This window comes from Loxodonta africana, chromosome 11, assembly GCF_030014295.1.
Source record: "Loxodonta africana isolate mLoxAfr1 chromosome 11, mLoxAfr1.hap2, whole genome shotgun sequence".
Taxonomy (NCBI): Eukaryota; Metazoa; Chordata; class Mammalia; order Proboscidea; family Elephantidae; genus Loxodonta; species Loxodonta africana.
The window spans coordinates 15,950,655-15,965,520 of NC_087352.1; the positions used below are offsets into that span (position 1 = coordinate 15,950,655).

General features: G+C 55.3%; 1 protein-coding gene across 5 annotated transcripts; it reads right to left on the reverse strand.

The window, feature by feature from the left end:
* Nucleotides 1–652: 652 nt before the first annotated feature.
* On the reverse strand, nucleotides 653–11,943 carry PRMT1 (protein arginine methyltransferase 1). 5 transcript variants are annotated; one of them, XR_002784664.2, is made up of 12 exons: nucleotides 11,759–11,943; nucleotides 9,501–9,554; nucleotides 8,822–8,923; nucleotides 8,025–8,180; nucleotides 7,826–7,889; nucleotides 5,527–5,669; nucleotides 4,374–4,461; nucleotides 4,177–4,292; nucleotides 3,196–3,346; nucleotides 2,419–2,540; nucleotides 2,174–2,286; nucleotides 653–939 (listed from the first exon to the last, which is right to left on the reverse strand). XR_002784664.2 is itself a non-coding variant. In XM_003406803.4 (11 exons), exons 1-11 carry the CDS (start codon nucleotides 11,792–11,794, stop codon nucleotides 856–858), a joined length of 1,116 nt encoding a protein of 371 aa, XP_003406851.1. In that variant the 5' UTR covers nucleotides 11,795–11,932; the 3' UTR covers nucleotides 653–855. The 5 variants fall into 5 exon arrangements, 4 of the variants coding, with proteins under 4 accessions (XP_003406851.1, XP_003406850.1, XP_023398995.1 ...); XM_003406803.4 differs by lacking the exon at nucleotides 2,174–2,286 and having other exon boundaries at nucleotides 11,759–11,932; XM_003406802.4 differs by lacking the exons at nucleotides 2,174–2,286; nucleotides 9,501–9,554 and having other exon boundaries at nucleotides 11,759–11,926.
* Between the last annotated feature and the right edge of the window lie 2,923 nt (nucleotides 11,944–14,866).

Here is a 14,866-nt window from a genome sequence, read left to right on the forward strand (position 1 = left end):
GAGGAAGGCTGGTGGGGCCTTAGTTTCCATCTCAGTAAAATGGGGAGGGCTTGAGGCCCTGTGCCCCAAAGCCGGGACTCTCCATGACCTCCAGAGAGGAAAATTAGAGGCAACACACCCCCTGCAGGTCCCAGCCAGGATGGGGGAAAAAGTAGGACAGACCTCACAAAGATTCAATGCCCCCAACACACAAACACCCCATGACTCAGTTTCTCCAGCTGCAGCAAAGGACACTGAAGAGTCCTGGACAGGAAAAAAAAAACCAGGAGGAATGTGTAGGGAGGGAGGAGGAGACACTCTTTCTGGGAAACTCAGGGCCCAGCTGTGCCAGGAATGCTGGGAACCCCCTGCCCCCAGCTCTGCAGTGTGGGTGGAGGCCAAGCCAGTGCTGGCAAGAGGGCACTGGGCCCCAGTAACGGAAAGGGGGAGATCCTGAGGACGGGGATGAAGGCCTTAAGAGAGGGGTGTAAAGGGCAGAGACCCTGAGAGGAGACCAGGGCAGATGGGGCAGAGACACAGAGAGACCAGAGAGAGCGGACCTGAGAACCTGAGAACCGCAGTCCCAGCTCCTGGGGATAGCTGTCTGGGCCGGCCCCCTCAGCGTCTGCGCAGGAGTCCCCACCCCTTCAGCCCCACAGGAAGCTGAGCCAAGTCCCAGCTGAGGATTTATTGGCGTAAATGCAACCATATAAAAACATAAGTTATGAAAAACACAATCACGATGTTCCCCCCCCACCCCAGCCCAGGCCCCTAAAACCCCCTTCAGCGGGAGGGAAGGAGAGGAAGGGGGGCCCCAAAACCGCCTAAGAACACCGCAGCCCTGGGCCCCGCAGAGCGGAGCAGCAAGGCCGGCCCTCAGCGCATCCGGTAGTCAGTGGAGCAGGACAGCTCGCACAGCTGGCCCTTGAAGTCCAGGTCAATGGTGAAGTCCAGGTCGCGCTGTGGGGAGAGGCAGTGTGAGGGCAGGTTGTGTCCCTGGGCTCAGCCCTAGGACATCTACCCCCTCCTGAGAAGCAGCCGGGACCCTGACCCCAGGCTCAGCCCCTGTACCTACACACACCCTCTCCAGACACAGCTGGGACACTGTCCCTGGGCTCAGCCCTCAAGCTGGGCCGTCTACATCCTCCCTGAGACCCTGCCACCCACATCACTGGTCCCACTCCAGCATCTTCCCTGAACCCTGACTCCAAGTGACAGCTCCTCGTGGATACCCAACAAGCACCTCACAGCCACATGCCCCTTGGGGGCCGAGCTCTGCTGCTCTGCCCTCTCTTGCATCATGAGGTTCCCTCCAAGCTCATTCCTATCAGTCAATCACAGTTGCTCTTTCCTTCTTTTATAAAAAGAAATCCTCTCTTGATCCCACTTCCTGCTCTAGGCACTGTTCCCTGTCTCTCCTTCCCTTTATAGTAAAACCCCATGGGCCCCGCTAATGTCCCCATTTCCTTTCCTCCCAAGCTTCCTGGAAGCTGGTCCCACCCTCGTCCTCTACCCAAAGGCCCTGGGCAAAGTCACCAATGCCCTCCAACCTCGCCCCCGGCACCCTCAAAGCTGGCCAATAAACCGCTCTCCCAGCTTCCTCCTCCCACTCAGTCTTCTTCCTTCTGTCCCTTTAACTCGGGGTTCCTGAACCTCAGTACCACTGGCACTTGGAGCAGCGTCCTGAACCTCAGGACCCCTGGCCTTTGCTCACCAGATGAAAGCAGCCCCTCTTGTTGTGAGGATCAAAGATGTCTGACACTGACAAATGTCCTCCAAGGGGCAAAGTCGCCTGTGCTGAAAACCACTGCTCTACTGGCTGTCATCTCCTTGACTTGGACACTAGTGTGTCCTTGGGCCAGTGTCCCTGTTCTCTCCACCCCTGAGCTGTCAGTCAGCCTCAGATGTCTACAGCCTCATCTGTTCACCAGCCCTCGCAACTCAATGTCTCCCTGGACCTGGGCCGGGCGCCCAGCCTCCCACCTACTCACTGTCCCAACCCACTCACTGTCTACCCCGCTCAGAACGGCTGCCTGCACCCAGCTCTCCCCACCCCCACCCACGACAGCTTCTACTTTCTGAAGGAGAAAAAACAACTGTCTTTCCTTTCTCCCAGGGCACAGAGCTGGTCGAAGGAAATTCTGCCAGCTCTACCTCCTGCCTGCGTCTCACCTCGCCCCCTCCAAACACCTACCTGCCCCGCCCTCAACTAAGAGGCGATGTCTGGAGGGTGGGGTTTTCTGCTGGTCCCCGCTAGGTCCCAGAGCCTAATCCAGGGCCTGGCTTCGCAACAGGTGCTTGAGGGTACTGCACAGACAGGCCCAGGGGGACCCAGCCGGCTGGAGGGCAGGCCTGGGGGACAAGGGTGCTCCACCCCAGAGCCCACCTCCCAGCGGGACCGCCAGCCCCACACCACCCCCCCCAGCAGCGCAGCCTCACGTTGTTCTTGGCATTGGGCCTCATGCCAATGGTGCCGAAGATTTCCTCGCCTGTCTTCACTGTCAGGTAATCCTCCATGTAGAACACTGTCTGCTTCCAGTGCGTGTACGGGGACTCGGGGCCTGCAGGTCAGGGGGCTAGTGAGCCAGGCCACCCTTGAAAGGCCGCTGCGTCTCCCTGCACCACAGGCCACACCAGCCTCGGGGCCCAGGCCCTCTCCATGCCCTCTGCCCAGAATGCCTGGCCCCCAAGTGACAACCAAGTTAAAAAACCAAACCCATTGCCTTGGAGTTGATTCCAACTCATAGCAACCCTGTGTGTGTCAGAGAAGTATGCTCCACAGGGTTTTCTAAAGCTGATTTTTTGGAGCTAGACTGCCAGGCCTTTCTTCTGAGGTACCTCTAGTTGAACTCAAGTGGCCAATTTTTTTGGTTAGCACCCAGGTATGTTAATTATTTGTACCACCCAGAGACTGAGAGCTGGGCCATCTAGTGCTAACCAAGCCTTAAAGACAGAAACTGTTATCTACGTTTTGTGGGTGACGAAACCAATGCACACTGTGCTCAGGTCACATGCTCCAAGTCACACAGCTGTCCAATAGCAGAACCAGGGTCAGGATACAGGCCTGCAGTGTCCTCATGGTGCCTCCATTCACTCAGGCCTGTTTTCATTCTACACAACCTACCATCCTGGAACCCATTCAACTCTCATCTGCAGGAGCTATTCCCAGGCCCTGGCCCCAGACCACCGCCGTGTCCCCCAGTCCGCCCTCCTCACTGGTGGAGAAGCCGGTCCTCTTGTGGCAGCGGGTGAACTCGATGTTGAAGTAGGCCACCAGGGCATGGACGTAGTCGTTCCGCTTCACTTGCAGGCAGAACGGGGAGGTGAAGGTCAGGTCTTCCACCTTTACGGTGTAGATGTCCACCTCCTACAGGGCAGGCCGGTGAGCCCTGCACACAGCCACCATCCCAGCCCCACGTCCTGTGACCTCATCTCCCACCCTGGCCTGGGACCATGCTGTCCCCACCCTGTTGGCCTTAGGCCTCAGCTCCTCATTCCTTTTAATCCCTGCCTTATCCCTACCCCTGCCCCTGGCTCAAACTCAAATTCTGAGGGGGCCACAAAGGGTTTCTTGCTCTTGCATCACCCACACCCAACCCCCAACCCCCAAACCAGGTACTTCTGCCTCCTCCATCTGTCTGGAATCCCTGGTCTCTCCACTCACTGCCTCCAACTGCTCCAAGGCCTCCATCTCTCCAGCAAGTTCCCTGCTTTTGTCCCCTTCCTTTCTGAAGGTATCGGCCCATGTGGTTCTTGTAGAACAGTGTAAACCCCTGCTTCGAGGCCCCCTGCAGCTCCCTGAACAAACCCAGGAAGCTGCCCTCCCCACCAGCCTCTCCTGCCACCCAGCTTCGCTGCCCTCGTACACCCCAGCCTGACCTTGATTCACTTATGCGTACGCCAGACCTCAGGGGCTCAGCCGTCACTGTATTCTCTCCCAGTGACCTCAGTGCGTGCATATAAACCCGTGCCTGCCTGTCTCAATACTCAATGCAGTGCTTGGCTCACAGGAGGAGCTACACAGGGCTTTATCACACATCAACTGGCTCCTGAGGGCCTTGAATGCTACCTCAGGCCAACAGGTTGGGACCTGAGACCTGAGGAGAACCCTCTCGAGTGCTGATATCCCACCCGAGGGCCAGACAGTGGCCACCTTGGTTCTGAGTCTGGGGACATCTGGCCACACCCACCCCTCACCTTTATGAGGCAGGCGTTGGTGACCAGCTGCTTGGGGTCCACCACATCCACCAGGGGCTCCTTGATGGCCACGTCCTTGATGCAAGACATGTCAAAGCCGTACACGTTTTCCCACCCTGTGGAGGCAAGTGGGGAGAGGGGTGAGCCTGGTGGCTTCTGGACCCCATGCCCCCTGCCCCGTGTCTGCTGGTGCTCACAGTGGATCTTGTAGTCCTTATACTGCCTGTCCTCGATGGCTGTCACGTATAGTGTGGCTCGGTCCGGGAAGATGAGGCCGTCAGGTGCCTGCGGAGGGGGAAGGCAAGGACATGGGCCTTGGCAAACTCCCCTCATGAACTATGCACAGATTTAGGCCCTTTATCCACCCCCTATCCCAACCCTAGAAACCCTGGCGGCATAGTGGTGAAGTGTTACAGCTGCTAACCCAGAGGTCGGCAGTTCAAATCCACTGGGAGCTCCTTGGAAATTCCACGGGGCAGTTCTACTGTCCTATAAGGTTGCTATGAGTCGGAATCGACTCGACAGCAGTGGGTTTGGTTTGGGCTCCCAACCCTGGACTCCAGGCAGGGGCAGCCTCCTCACCCCTGGACTATTCCCCACATGGCTGCCAGGGGCGCCTGGAAACACACAGGCAGAGCCTGTCTTTCCACTGCTCAAGTCACCACCCTCACCTCCAATTTCAGCTCCTACCACTCCCTCGGACCCCCGTTCCACCCTGGCTTCCTCACTGCTGCGCAACACGCAGCTGCTCCCGCCTGACCCAGAAACTGACTGGAGTAATTCCCACCCCGGATCCCGCATGGCTCCTCCCACCCTTCAAATCTGTCACCACCCGGCCTGCTCTTGGCACCTGGGACTACAGCCCCCGCCCTTCCCTATCCCTTTGCCCTGTGTAGTTTTTCTTCCCAAAACAAACTCCTCCTGACGTGACCCTCCTCATGTCACCATTGCTCTTCCTGTGCCTGTTACTCCCCTCAGCAGTTGGCCTTCCACATCTGTGCTGTCAATCCCCTGTATGGGAGCCCGTCTGAAACACCAAGGAGCCCTGGTGGCACAGCGGTTAAGCACTAGGCTGCTAACAGGCCTGCAGTTCCAACCCACAAGCTGCTGGGGCAGAAGACGCAACGGTCTCCTTCCGTAAAGATTACATCCTTGGAAACCCTGGGGCAGTTCCACTGTCATACAGGATTCCTATGAGTCAGAATCGACTTGATACCAATGGGCGTTGGTTTTGTGTGCAACACCTAGTGTGGCCCTTTCTCTGCCTGGACCCTGAACAACGCATGCTCAACAGACAGCTGCCAGACCCCAGCTTGTGTCAGCTGCGCCTGCTCTGCTGCGGGTCCTTACCAGCCACTTGTCACGGGCATAGAGCACGGTGTTCAGCATCGACTCATAGAAGAGGCAGTAGCCCATCCACTCGCTGATGATGATGTCCACCTTCTCCACTGGCAGCTCCACTTCCTCCACCTTCCCCTTGATGATGGTCACCACTGCCAAGGGGGTGGGGAACACTGGCTGCTCAGCCCCGAGGAGACCTGCCCACTTCCCTCCCCCTGTTGCCTCTCAAGCCTGGTGACCCCACTTCCTCCACCTTCCCCTTGATGATGGTCACCACTGCCAAGGGGGTGGGGAACACTGGCTGCTCAGCCCCGAGGAGACCTGCCCGCTGCCCTCCCCGCTGCTGCCTCTCAAGCCTGGTGACCCCACTTATCTTTGGAAATTAAAGGCCAGGGGCTAGATCTGGGCATCTTCCCATAAAACTCTGAGCTAAAGCCACACCCTGTTACCTGTTTTAAAATTCATGTATCACCCTGGCCCCTGGGTCTTCCATTACTAAGCCAGTGGTAGAAAATTTATGGGGACTGGGCATTAGATAAGGAGCCCTGGAGGCACAGTGGTTAAGTGCTCAGCTGCTACTTGAAAGGCTGGAGGTTTGAACCCACCAGCTACTCCGTGAAGATATGGCAGCCTGGTTCTGTAAAGATTTCAGCCTTAAAAACACTATGGGGCCGCTCTACTCTCTACTATAGGATCACTGTGTGTCAGAACTGACTTGACAGCAAAGGGTTTGATTTTTTGGGCACTGGGTGAAGTTTTTTTTTTTTTTAAATAATATTTTGTACTTTCTGTTTAAATTTACGCAGCAAAATTAGGTTCCCATTTAGCAATTTCTATACAAACTGATCAATGACATCAGTTATATTTTTCACAATGTCAACATCCTTTAATTGCATTCTGGTTGCTCTGTTTCTTGTGCTCTCGTTTCCCTGACCCCTTTACCTACCCATCTTTGCTTTAGAGCCTAATTGTAAAGATGAGGTTAACATTTTGTCTGTCCACTGAGTAAAACTAATGATGCTGGACTGTACACTTAAAAACGGTTAATGTGGCCAATTTTATGTTATATACATTTTACCACAATAAACTTAAAAAAAAAATTGTTAATTCTATTAGGTTTCTAAAATGACTTTATGTATTAGAGACCACACAAAAAGGTTTACAGATGACAAGATGGGAGTTGCTGGATGTACCTAGAGACATGGAGATGTGAAGACACATGGAGATGTACTCGAATTGAGTGATGGGTACTTGGGGGTTCATTATACTAGCCTATTTCTTCTTCAAAGAATCAGCTCATTAGTTCTCAGGATGCTACAAGCCCTGACATTTGCAACACTCCTGTCTTCTGGAACTCCCTGTCCCCTCCACTCTGCTTGTGGGAGCACAAACTGGTAGAACTGCTTCAGAGAGTGATGTGGTCATAGCTACCCAACATACTGATTTGTGTTTTCGACCCAAACAATCCTACTCTTACAAAAGTCACCTTACAGATATACTAGTACATGTACGAAATAACATTTTCTGTAAGAAAACAAAAATCTCAGAAGCAACTTAAACGTCCACCATTGGGGGACTGATTAAAAAGCTGAGGTAACCAGAAAAACCAGTTGCCCTCAAGTTGGCTCTGACTCATGGAGATCCCACGTGTGCTGGAGTAGAACTGCGCTCCATAGGGTTTTCGATGGTTGGTTTTTACAATGTAGATCACCAGGCCTTTCTTCCAAGGCACATCTGAGTGGACTCGAACCTTCAACTATTCGATTAGTAGCTAAGTCACCACCCAGGGACTCCACATGCAAGCAATGGTGTCATAAAAGAGTGAGGTGCCTCTCAACACCTTAAAACGGATCAAACTACATGATAAACATGTGAAAAAGCCCCCTACAAAAAGTGTTCCATGTGTCAAAATTACATACGTGAATGTGAAAACATCAACATATGTATTGGCTTGCAGATGTGGACTTCTCTGTGAGGTAGTATCAGTTAAAGAGAAGAGTAGCTGAGAGACAGATGGAAGACTGTGGACACTCAGTAGTTAACCACGTGACTTTATTCCTTATTCGAGAAATTAGAGAATGTGTTTTGCCCTAATGTTTTAAGGCTGAGACGCTAAGCTTTCAACTTCAACACTCAGGTTCTAATACTTCCATCGCTAATCATCATGATGGGTTCTGAGAAGGCCACAGGTGAGGAAGAGCTGAAGCTGTGGCCTGTCAGTGGATACCCTCCACCCTCTTGCTGAGGGCCCTGGGAAAGCTAGGAAATCACCCATTCCAGCCCCACACACCCCTTCTCCGGGGCTCACCATGGTCTAACTTGTTGGCTTTGACGATCTTCACCGCATAATCAGAGATACTGGAACACTCGATCTGGGGGTCCAGGAAGAAGGGAGGGTGAGGCCCCCCCAGCCCTGGCCTCAGCCCCCAGCCCCCTCCATGCAATCCCTGAGCCCCGAGAGGCCCCCTCTCCATCCCCTGGCCCGCCTGGCCACCCCAGAGACTCACCCCGATAACTCTGCGGGCCCCGGCCTTGGCGGCGAACATGCAGAGGATGCCTGTGCCTGAGCCCACATCCAGCACTACCTTATCCTTGAAGAGGTGCCGGTTGTGGAACATGGAGTTGCGGTATGTGAGGGTACGCACCTCATCCTTCAGCATCTCCTGGCGGGGGGTCGGGGGGGGGACACACAGAGATGCCATCAGAGGACCCATGTCCCCAGCTGAAACATGGGGTGTCTTGGTCTTCAGCACACAAGGTGTGGGGAGTCAGAGTTCAGCCCTCGCCTTTGCTTAGTCCCCTTGCCTCTTCTGTGCACTTCAGTTTCCCTATCTGCAAAATCAGACTGAATGGACTGTGCTCCTATCTTAGCCAGATTCTATCATTGTTACCTAAGACTCAGTTATCCTCGGCTTAAAAAATTCCTTAGTTTTAGAAAAATAGTATGTTCTCAGAACCCCAGCCTAGCTGCATTCTGGGCCCTCAGTTTCCTCAACTGGCCAGAGTTGGTAAGCTGGCTTCGCTTGCTGGGCACGAGCAGTCCCACCATCGACCACTAGAGGGCGGCAGAGACCAGCAGGCTTGGACCAGGGGCTGACGTCTCAGGCACTAGCCTCCAGAGACCGGCCGCAGAGTGCAAGGCCAACCTCGGTCGGTCTCCAAGACAACGGCTGGGCAAGGCGATCCCGGAGGGGAGGCGCGTGCAACACGCATGTGCGGGGAAAGAAAGTCCCACCCTTCCCAGGCAGCAACCCCTTCCAGAGGCCTCTGCTGTCCTAAGAGTCCACGCTCGCTCTCCACTCACCTCGTGGATGCCAAAGTGGGCATAGGAGTCAAAGTAGTAATCTTTGGACGTCATGTCCTCGGCGTTGGGCTTCTCGCTGCTCTCTGCCTGGCCACAGGAGACCTGGGAGAGGGCGGATGGGAGCATGGGTCAAATCTGGGGGCTCCCTGCAGCCTCTCAAACCTCCAGGTTCCTACTTCTGCCTGGAGCATGTAGACTCCACCAAAGGCTTACCACGGCAACCCTACAGCCCCCTCTGCCATTTCGCCTCCCCCAGGAACCCCAAACCCCATTTTCCTCTTCCAGGCCCCCCGAGAGCACCATCCAGGAGGGCACCCCGATACCTCAGCCACGCCTACCATCTCTCCAGTCTCTCTGCCCCCGTCTCTAGCTCAGCCCACAGCTGGGGAGGGGAGGGGAAGGCAGGGCTGGGGCAGACACAGGGCCGGGGGGCAAGTGGGGACTGGAAATGGAGTTAAGGAAGTAGCCACGGTGTTGGGGAGGCCAGAGGGGGGCTACAAACCTGGAGGGGACCGTACTAAGTGTTTTTGGGGGCACGGGATAAACTAGTTTGCAGCAAGAGGGATCATGGTTAGATTGCTGGAAAGGCTGGACCGCCAGAAAGGGCCTGTCGGTGGCAAGCTAGATTGAGTTGGAGGTGAGGTGAGAGTGGGGAGGGGTCTCACAAAAGGATATTTACTTCTTCAAGAGGCGGCTGGAGGCTCATCCCATTAGCCAAGGTGGCTACAAAATTCTAGGAGAGAGTAACAGGGAGAAAGGATTAGCTACTGGGAGTGGCTGTGGGAGGGACAGGCCAGGGTCGGGGGTTCAGAACCGGGGCTCTTGGGGAGGGGGTTCCCTGCAATTTTCCTTTTTTTTGGTGGGGAGTGGTGACAGTGTGAAGAGGCAGGGCTGTTTCAAAAAGGGGTCAGAGAAGTGGGGGAGGCGGGTAAGGGGGTTCTCCTGTCCCAGCTGTGGCTGGAGAGATGGTGGCCCGCCCCTACACTGTCCCCTCCAGCCAGGCACTTGACCGCATACCTCCCCCACCCACACCAGAGAACCTGGCCCCCCGCCGGGCACACGGGCACTGCCAGCTGTCGTCCTCCTCCCTCTTAATCCCCCCAGATTAGGTGACACTTCCTGACACATATCCCCATCCTGGGGTGCCAGGAATAGCTGGGGGGCCTGGCAGAGTATGCCCACTGGGCAACCACCACCTCTGCACACCAGTCTCTCAACTGAGAGGGTTCCAGAAAGGAGGTGTGGCACGCAGACACCCCCACCAGAGCTGGTAACCCAGCCCCTAGGCTCCTGTCCCAGGTGCAGGGGCACAAAATAAAACCAATTAGAACCAAGCCCCTCTCTATGACCAGGAAGGCAGTGTCTTGGGGAGCCCGGACAGATTCTGGAGCCTCTTAGGAAGAAGATGGACCAAGATGTTGCTCCAAGAGTCAGACCCCCATCTTTCCCATTCAGACACCCATCCCAGGCCCCGAAGCCCCCCAAGTGTGGGGCCACGAGCTGAGGCAAGCCCTGGGGAAGGTACTTGCTCCACCTATAGAGCTCTGGGTCCAGGAGCGAGCCAAGGGAGGTGGGGGCATTGGAGTGGCCTCTGGGAGCTGTCCTCCAGTGGTATGCATCTTGGGAACTGACCCTCCACACTCCAGAAAAGGCTATAAGATAGGGGGCTGGGGTACAGACGTTCCACCAGATAACACGTCTTCCAGATGTGACCACCCTCCCTCCAGGTTCCAGGAAGGGCCAAGTCACAGGCCATGAGCCACTGGCCGGTAAGGATGCCCATACGGGCAGCTGGTGAGAAGATTTCCGACCCAGGCCCCATTTCCCAATACATCTGACACCACCACCACCAGACAACCCTGGCCTAAGAGGCCGCGGAACACAGGACTACTCTCCCCACACGGGTACACGAAAACCAAGCCTCACTGGAAACCATTTCCCTGCACCCAGACTCAGGACACCCACACACGGATTCAGAAAGGGGGGTCGTCCGTGGGAAATGCCACAGGAAGAGAAAGGGTTCCAGTAAGCGGTAAAACTTCGCGCTCATACCCTGTCAGATCGCCTTCCCAGCGTTCATGTGCCCCCTTTTGCCCGATAGGGATCCAAGGAAAAGGTGGGCTTCGGGACACGCCCCATGAAAAAGCTGTCCCTCCCACACACCCAGAAATGGCCACAAGGGGGTGCACGGCACCTTATCTGGAAGGATGGCCTCCATCCCCCCACCCAGAGAGAGGTCAAAGGGGCATGCCCCATCCCCCAGCTCCTAAAGCCCTGGGCAAGGGGAAGAGTTCAGGGGCAGGAAATTGGGGCTGGAAGGAGGCCGATTCTTCTCCTTCCTCCAATCCCAACCCAAGAGGGCTCAAAACCTGGACCTGTGCCCCAGCAGATGCCCCGGAACCTGGGGAGGGGGTTGTACAGGGTCGGAAGGCACTGAACCTCACAGGAGATCCACTACATCGCAGTGGGCCCAGGTGAGTCCCACCCCCCCGGTGTATGTCCCGATTCCCGCGGACAGGGGTTCGGGGCCTTCGACGCAGGGTCGGAGCCTCCTCCCCGCCCCCCGGCGCCCCTCCCCCGGCTGGAGGCGGGGCCTTTGTCCCGCACGTGGAGCCCGCCGGGCATCCGGGCACGGCACACCCCCTCCCCACCACCCGGTCGTGGCCACGTGGGGGCTCGGCCGGAAGCGCCCCCACCCCGCCTCCACGTGGGTGGGGGGTTGAGACCCCTGGTTCGGCCAGCTACCGCAAGGCCCCGAAAGCTAGGGAACCTCCCACCTCAAACGATATCCCCAGATCCGGGGCATGCGGCGCCGTCTCAGTGCGGCTGGGTACCTTCAGCCCCAATTCGCCGACTCGGAGCCCCTTCCCCCACGAAGGACCTTAAAACGCAGACCCCAAACCGCTTCCCGACCCCGGCGGCGCTCCGAGCTCTCACCTCCATGATGCAGTTCGCGGCCTCGGCTGCCGCCATCTTCACCCGCAGCTACTCCTCCTCTGGCGGCCGAGACCCCCCCCTTTCTCCGCTTTCCCCCGGGACCGCCTTATACCGGAGGGTCCACGGCCCGCCCACCGCAACTCCACCAAGAGATTTCATTGGCAATGGGGGCGGCCCGTCTGGAAATACCGGTTAACAATTGGGTAAAGGCGATATCGAGCAAAGCTTAGAGGCCCGCCCAGTCTAGCGTGCAGGACCCCGCCCCCTCAGGTCGAACGGGATGGGGAAGACGGCCCGTCTATCGCAAGAAAACGGAGTGGTGATTGGGCGACGTCAACTAGAAGTTCCCGCCCCTTCCCCCAGCACCGCCTCTAAGCTTCCCGGCGGGCCCCGCGCTAAGCGGACATCTTGAAACAGAGCCATCCATCACCAGAACGGCCCGCCTCTTATCGCTGCCATTGGTTTATCCAGAGGGTGACGTCATGAGGTCTTTAGCTAGCCCTCGCCAACCTCAAGAAGAACACGGCGATTGGCCCCAGAGAGGGGAGGAAAGCCGGACTTTGGGTCCCAGCAATTGGCTCAAAGGAACTGTCACTCATCTTCCTTCGGGGGTATTCTTCCTGCCGGAGGGGACTCTAGGAGAAAAAAGGGAAACTGTTTCCATTTACCTGGGGGAAAAACTGAAGCAGAAAGAGGCCTAGAAAGAGAGCAGGTTTGTCTGGGGTCTCGAATCAAGTCAGACGTCAAAGCATTTAACTCCTAGCCGTCTACTTAACGGTTCTAAGTATTTTAAACACAACAACCCATCTGAAGCCTCTTGGCTTTTATCCGAGCCCGTCTCCCTGCCGGGAACAGCCTTTGTCTTACCGACTCCTATACATCCATCAGAGCCCAGCTTAGACACTACCTCCTGTGGAAGCCTTCCTTGGTCTGCAGAAAAACTAGTCGTTGAATGAAGATGAATTCGCCTCTCCTGTCACCGATCCCACTAACTCTCCTCAATCCAAACTTCTCTCCAGTCCCGGGATGAGCTCGCTCTAGTATCTCTGGGTCTATACCTAGGCTGTGGTCCCCGACATTCCTTCCTCCCTGGTGAACTCTTAGGTGTGTAAGGTTTCCAACATCACTTCACACTTACAGACACTCCTAACACCCACCATGACGCCCCCGCACTGAGGACGTCCTCTCACAGCCTCTCTTCTTCCCGGATGCCCAAATCAGGACAGCTCCACCTCCCACCGAGTCACCAGCCAGGCCAGTCAGCCCCTCGTTCCCTAAGTATGTCATTCCCCAGCCCTGCCCCTCCTGCCCTGACTCTCGGCCAGTACTGTCCTCGTCCTCCTGGACCATCGTCCCAGACTCCTCCCCTACCTCTCAGCCAACAGTTTCCATTCAAGTAACCCACATCCTCTTGTCCCCAGAGCTGACCCCGCCCCTCCTCAACTCAAAGACTTCCCTTGGCTCCCAAGCACCCCCAGGACAAGGTCCCAGCCCCCTCAGCGTGGTTAGCTGCCGCGATCATCTGCCTGGCCTCAACCACCCTTCCCGTCACTTCTGCCCTAATAAGCCCCTCCTACTTCCCTGAGGGAAACCCTGGTGGTGTAGTGGTTAAGTGCTATGGCTGCTAACCAAAAGGTCGGCAGTTGGAATCCGCCAGGCGCTCCTCGGAAACTCTATGGGGCAGTTCTACTCTGTCCTATAGGGTCGCTATGAGTCGGAATCGACTCGATCACTGGGTTTGGTTTTTTTTATTTTTACTTCCCTGAGCTCACACCTTTCCCACTTTTGTGCCATTGAACACCCCCTTACTTTGTTCTCCAGGGGAGAAGCTAACACTTCTTTATCCTTCAAGACAAACTCCTTACCACTTTGTTGTTATTTGTTGTTAGGTGCCATCAAGTTGGCTCTGACTCATAGTAACCCTGTGTACCCCAAAGCCAGTGCTGTCGACTCGATTCCGACTCATAGCCTATGTAGAATAGAACAAAACACTGCCCCAATCCTGGGCCATCCTCACAATCATTGTTAAGCTTGAGCCTATTGTTGAAGCCACTGTGTTAGTCCATCTTGTTGAGGGTCTTCCTCTTTTTTGCTGACCCTCTACTTTACCAAGCATGATGTCCTTCTCCAGGGACTGGTCCCTACTGGTAACACCTCCGAAGTACGTGAGACGAAGTCTCGCCATCCTCGCTTCCAGGAAGCATTCTGGCTGTACTTTTTCCAAGACAGATTTGCCACTTTGTAGGTTTGGCCAAATATGGATCAAGCTTACCAACAGGCATTAATTAGTAGGCACTAGCCACCCTTCAAGGAGCTCTGTTGGCCCAATGGTTAAGGCACTCAACTGTTAACTGAAAGGTCTGTGGTTCAAACCCTCCAGCCACTCCACAGGAGAAAGACCTGGCAATCTGCTTCCATAAAGATTTACAGCCTTGGAAACCCCATGGGGCAGATCTGCTCTGTCACATGGGGTTGCTATGAATTGGCACCTAACAACACAACAGCCTGGGTGGAGGGTGGCCACCCGTTGCTATCAGGTGGATTCCGACTTTATGGAAGCAAATTGCCAGGTCTTTCTCCCGCACAGCAGCTGGTGGGTTTGAACCGCTGACCTTTCCAGTTAGCAGCTGAGTGTTTTACCCATAGCACCACCAGGGCTCTTCCATAAAAATTACCATAAAGATTGCCATCTATGACTTCTTTCTGGAGGGGAGATGTGAAGGAAGAGGCGGGCAGGCGCTGGCTGAACGAACACGGGGAATACAGGGTGGAGAGGAGGAGTGTGCTGTCTCATTAGGAGAAGAGCAGCTAGGAGTACATAGCAAGGTGTGTATACCTTTTCGTATGAGCGACTGACTTGATTTGTAAACTTTCACTTAAAGCACAATAAAAAAAAAAAAAAAAGATTGCCATCTATTCAATTCTGACTCATAGTGACCCTATAGGACAGAGTAGAACTGCTCCCTAGGGTTTCCAAGGAGCAGCTGATGAATTTGAACTGTCTACCTTTTTTAGTTAGCAGCCAAGCTCTTAATCACTGCGCTACTAAGGCTGGCCGTAAAGATTACAGCCAAGAAAACCCTAGGGAGCAGTTCTACTCTGTAACAC

Bases quoted from the DNA above. Each gene is read 5' to 3' on its own strand.
- PRMT1 (XM_003406803.4), bottom strand. From the start codon at position 11,794: ATGGCGGCAGCCGAGGCCGCGAACTGCATCATGGAG. The intron at 4,462-5,526 runs GTAAGGACCCGC...CCCCCTCCGCAG, and splicing joins ATGCCCGTGACAAGTGGCTG to GCACCTGACGGCCTCATCTT. The intron at 3,347-4,176 runs GTGAGGGGTGGG...CCTGCCCTGTAG, and splicing joins CCAACGCCTGCCTCATAAAG to GAGGTGGACATCTACACCGT.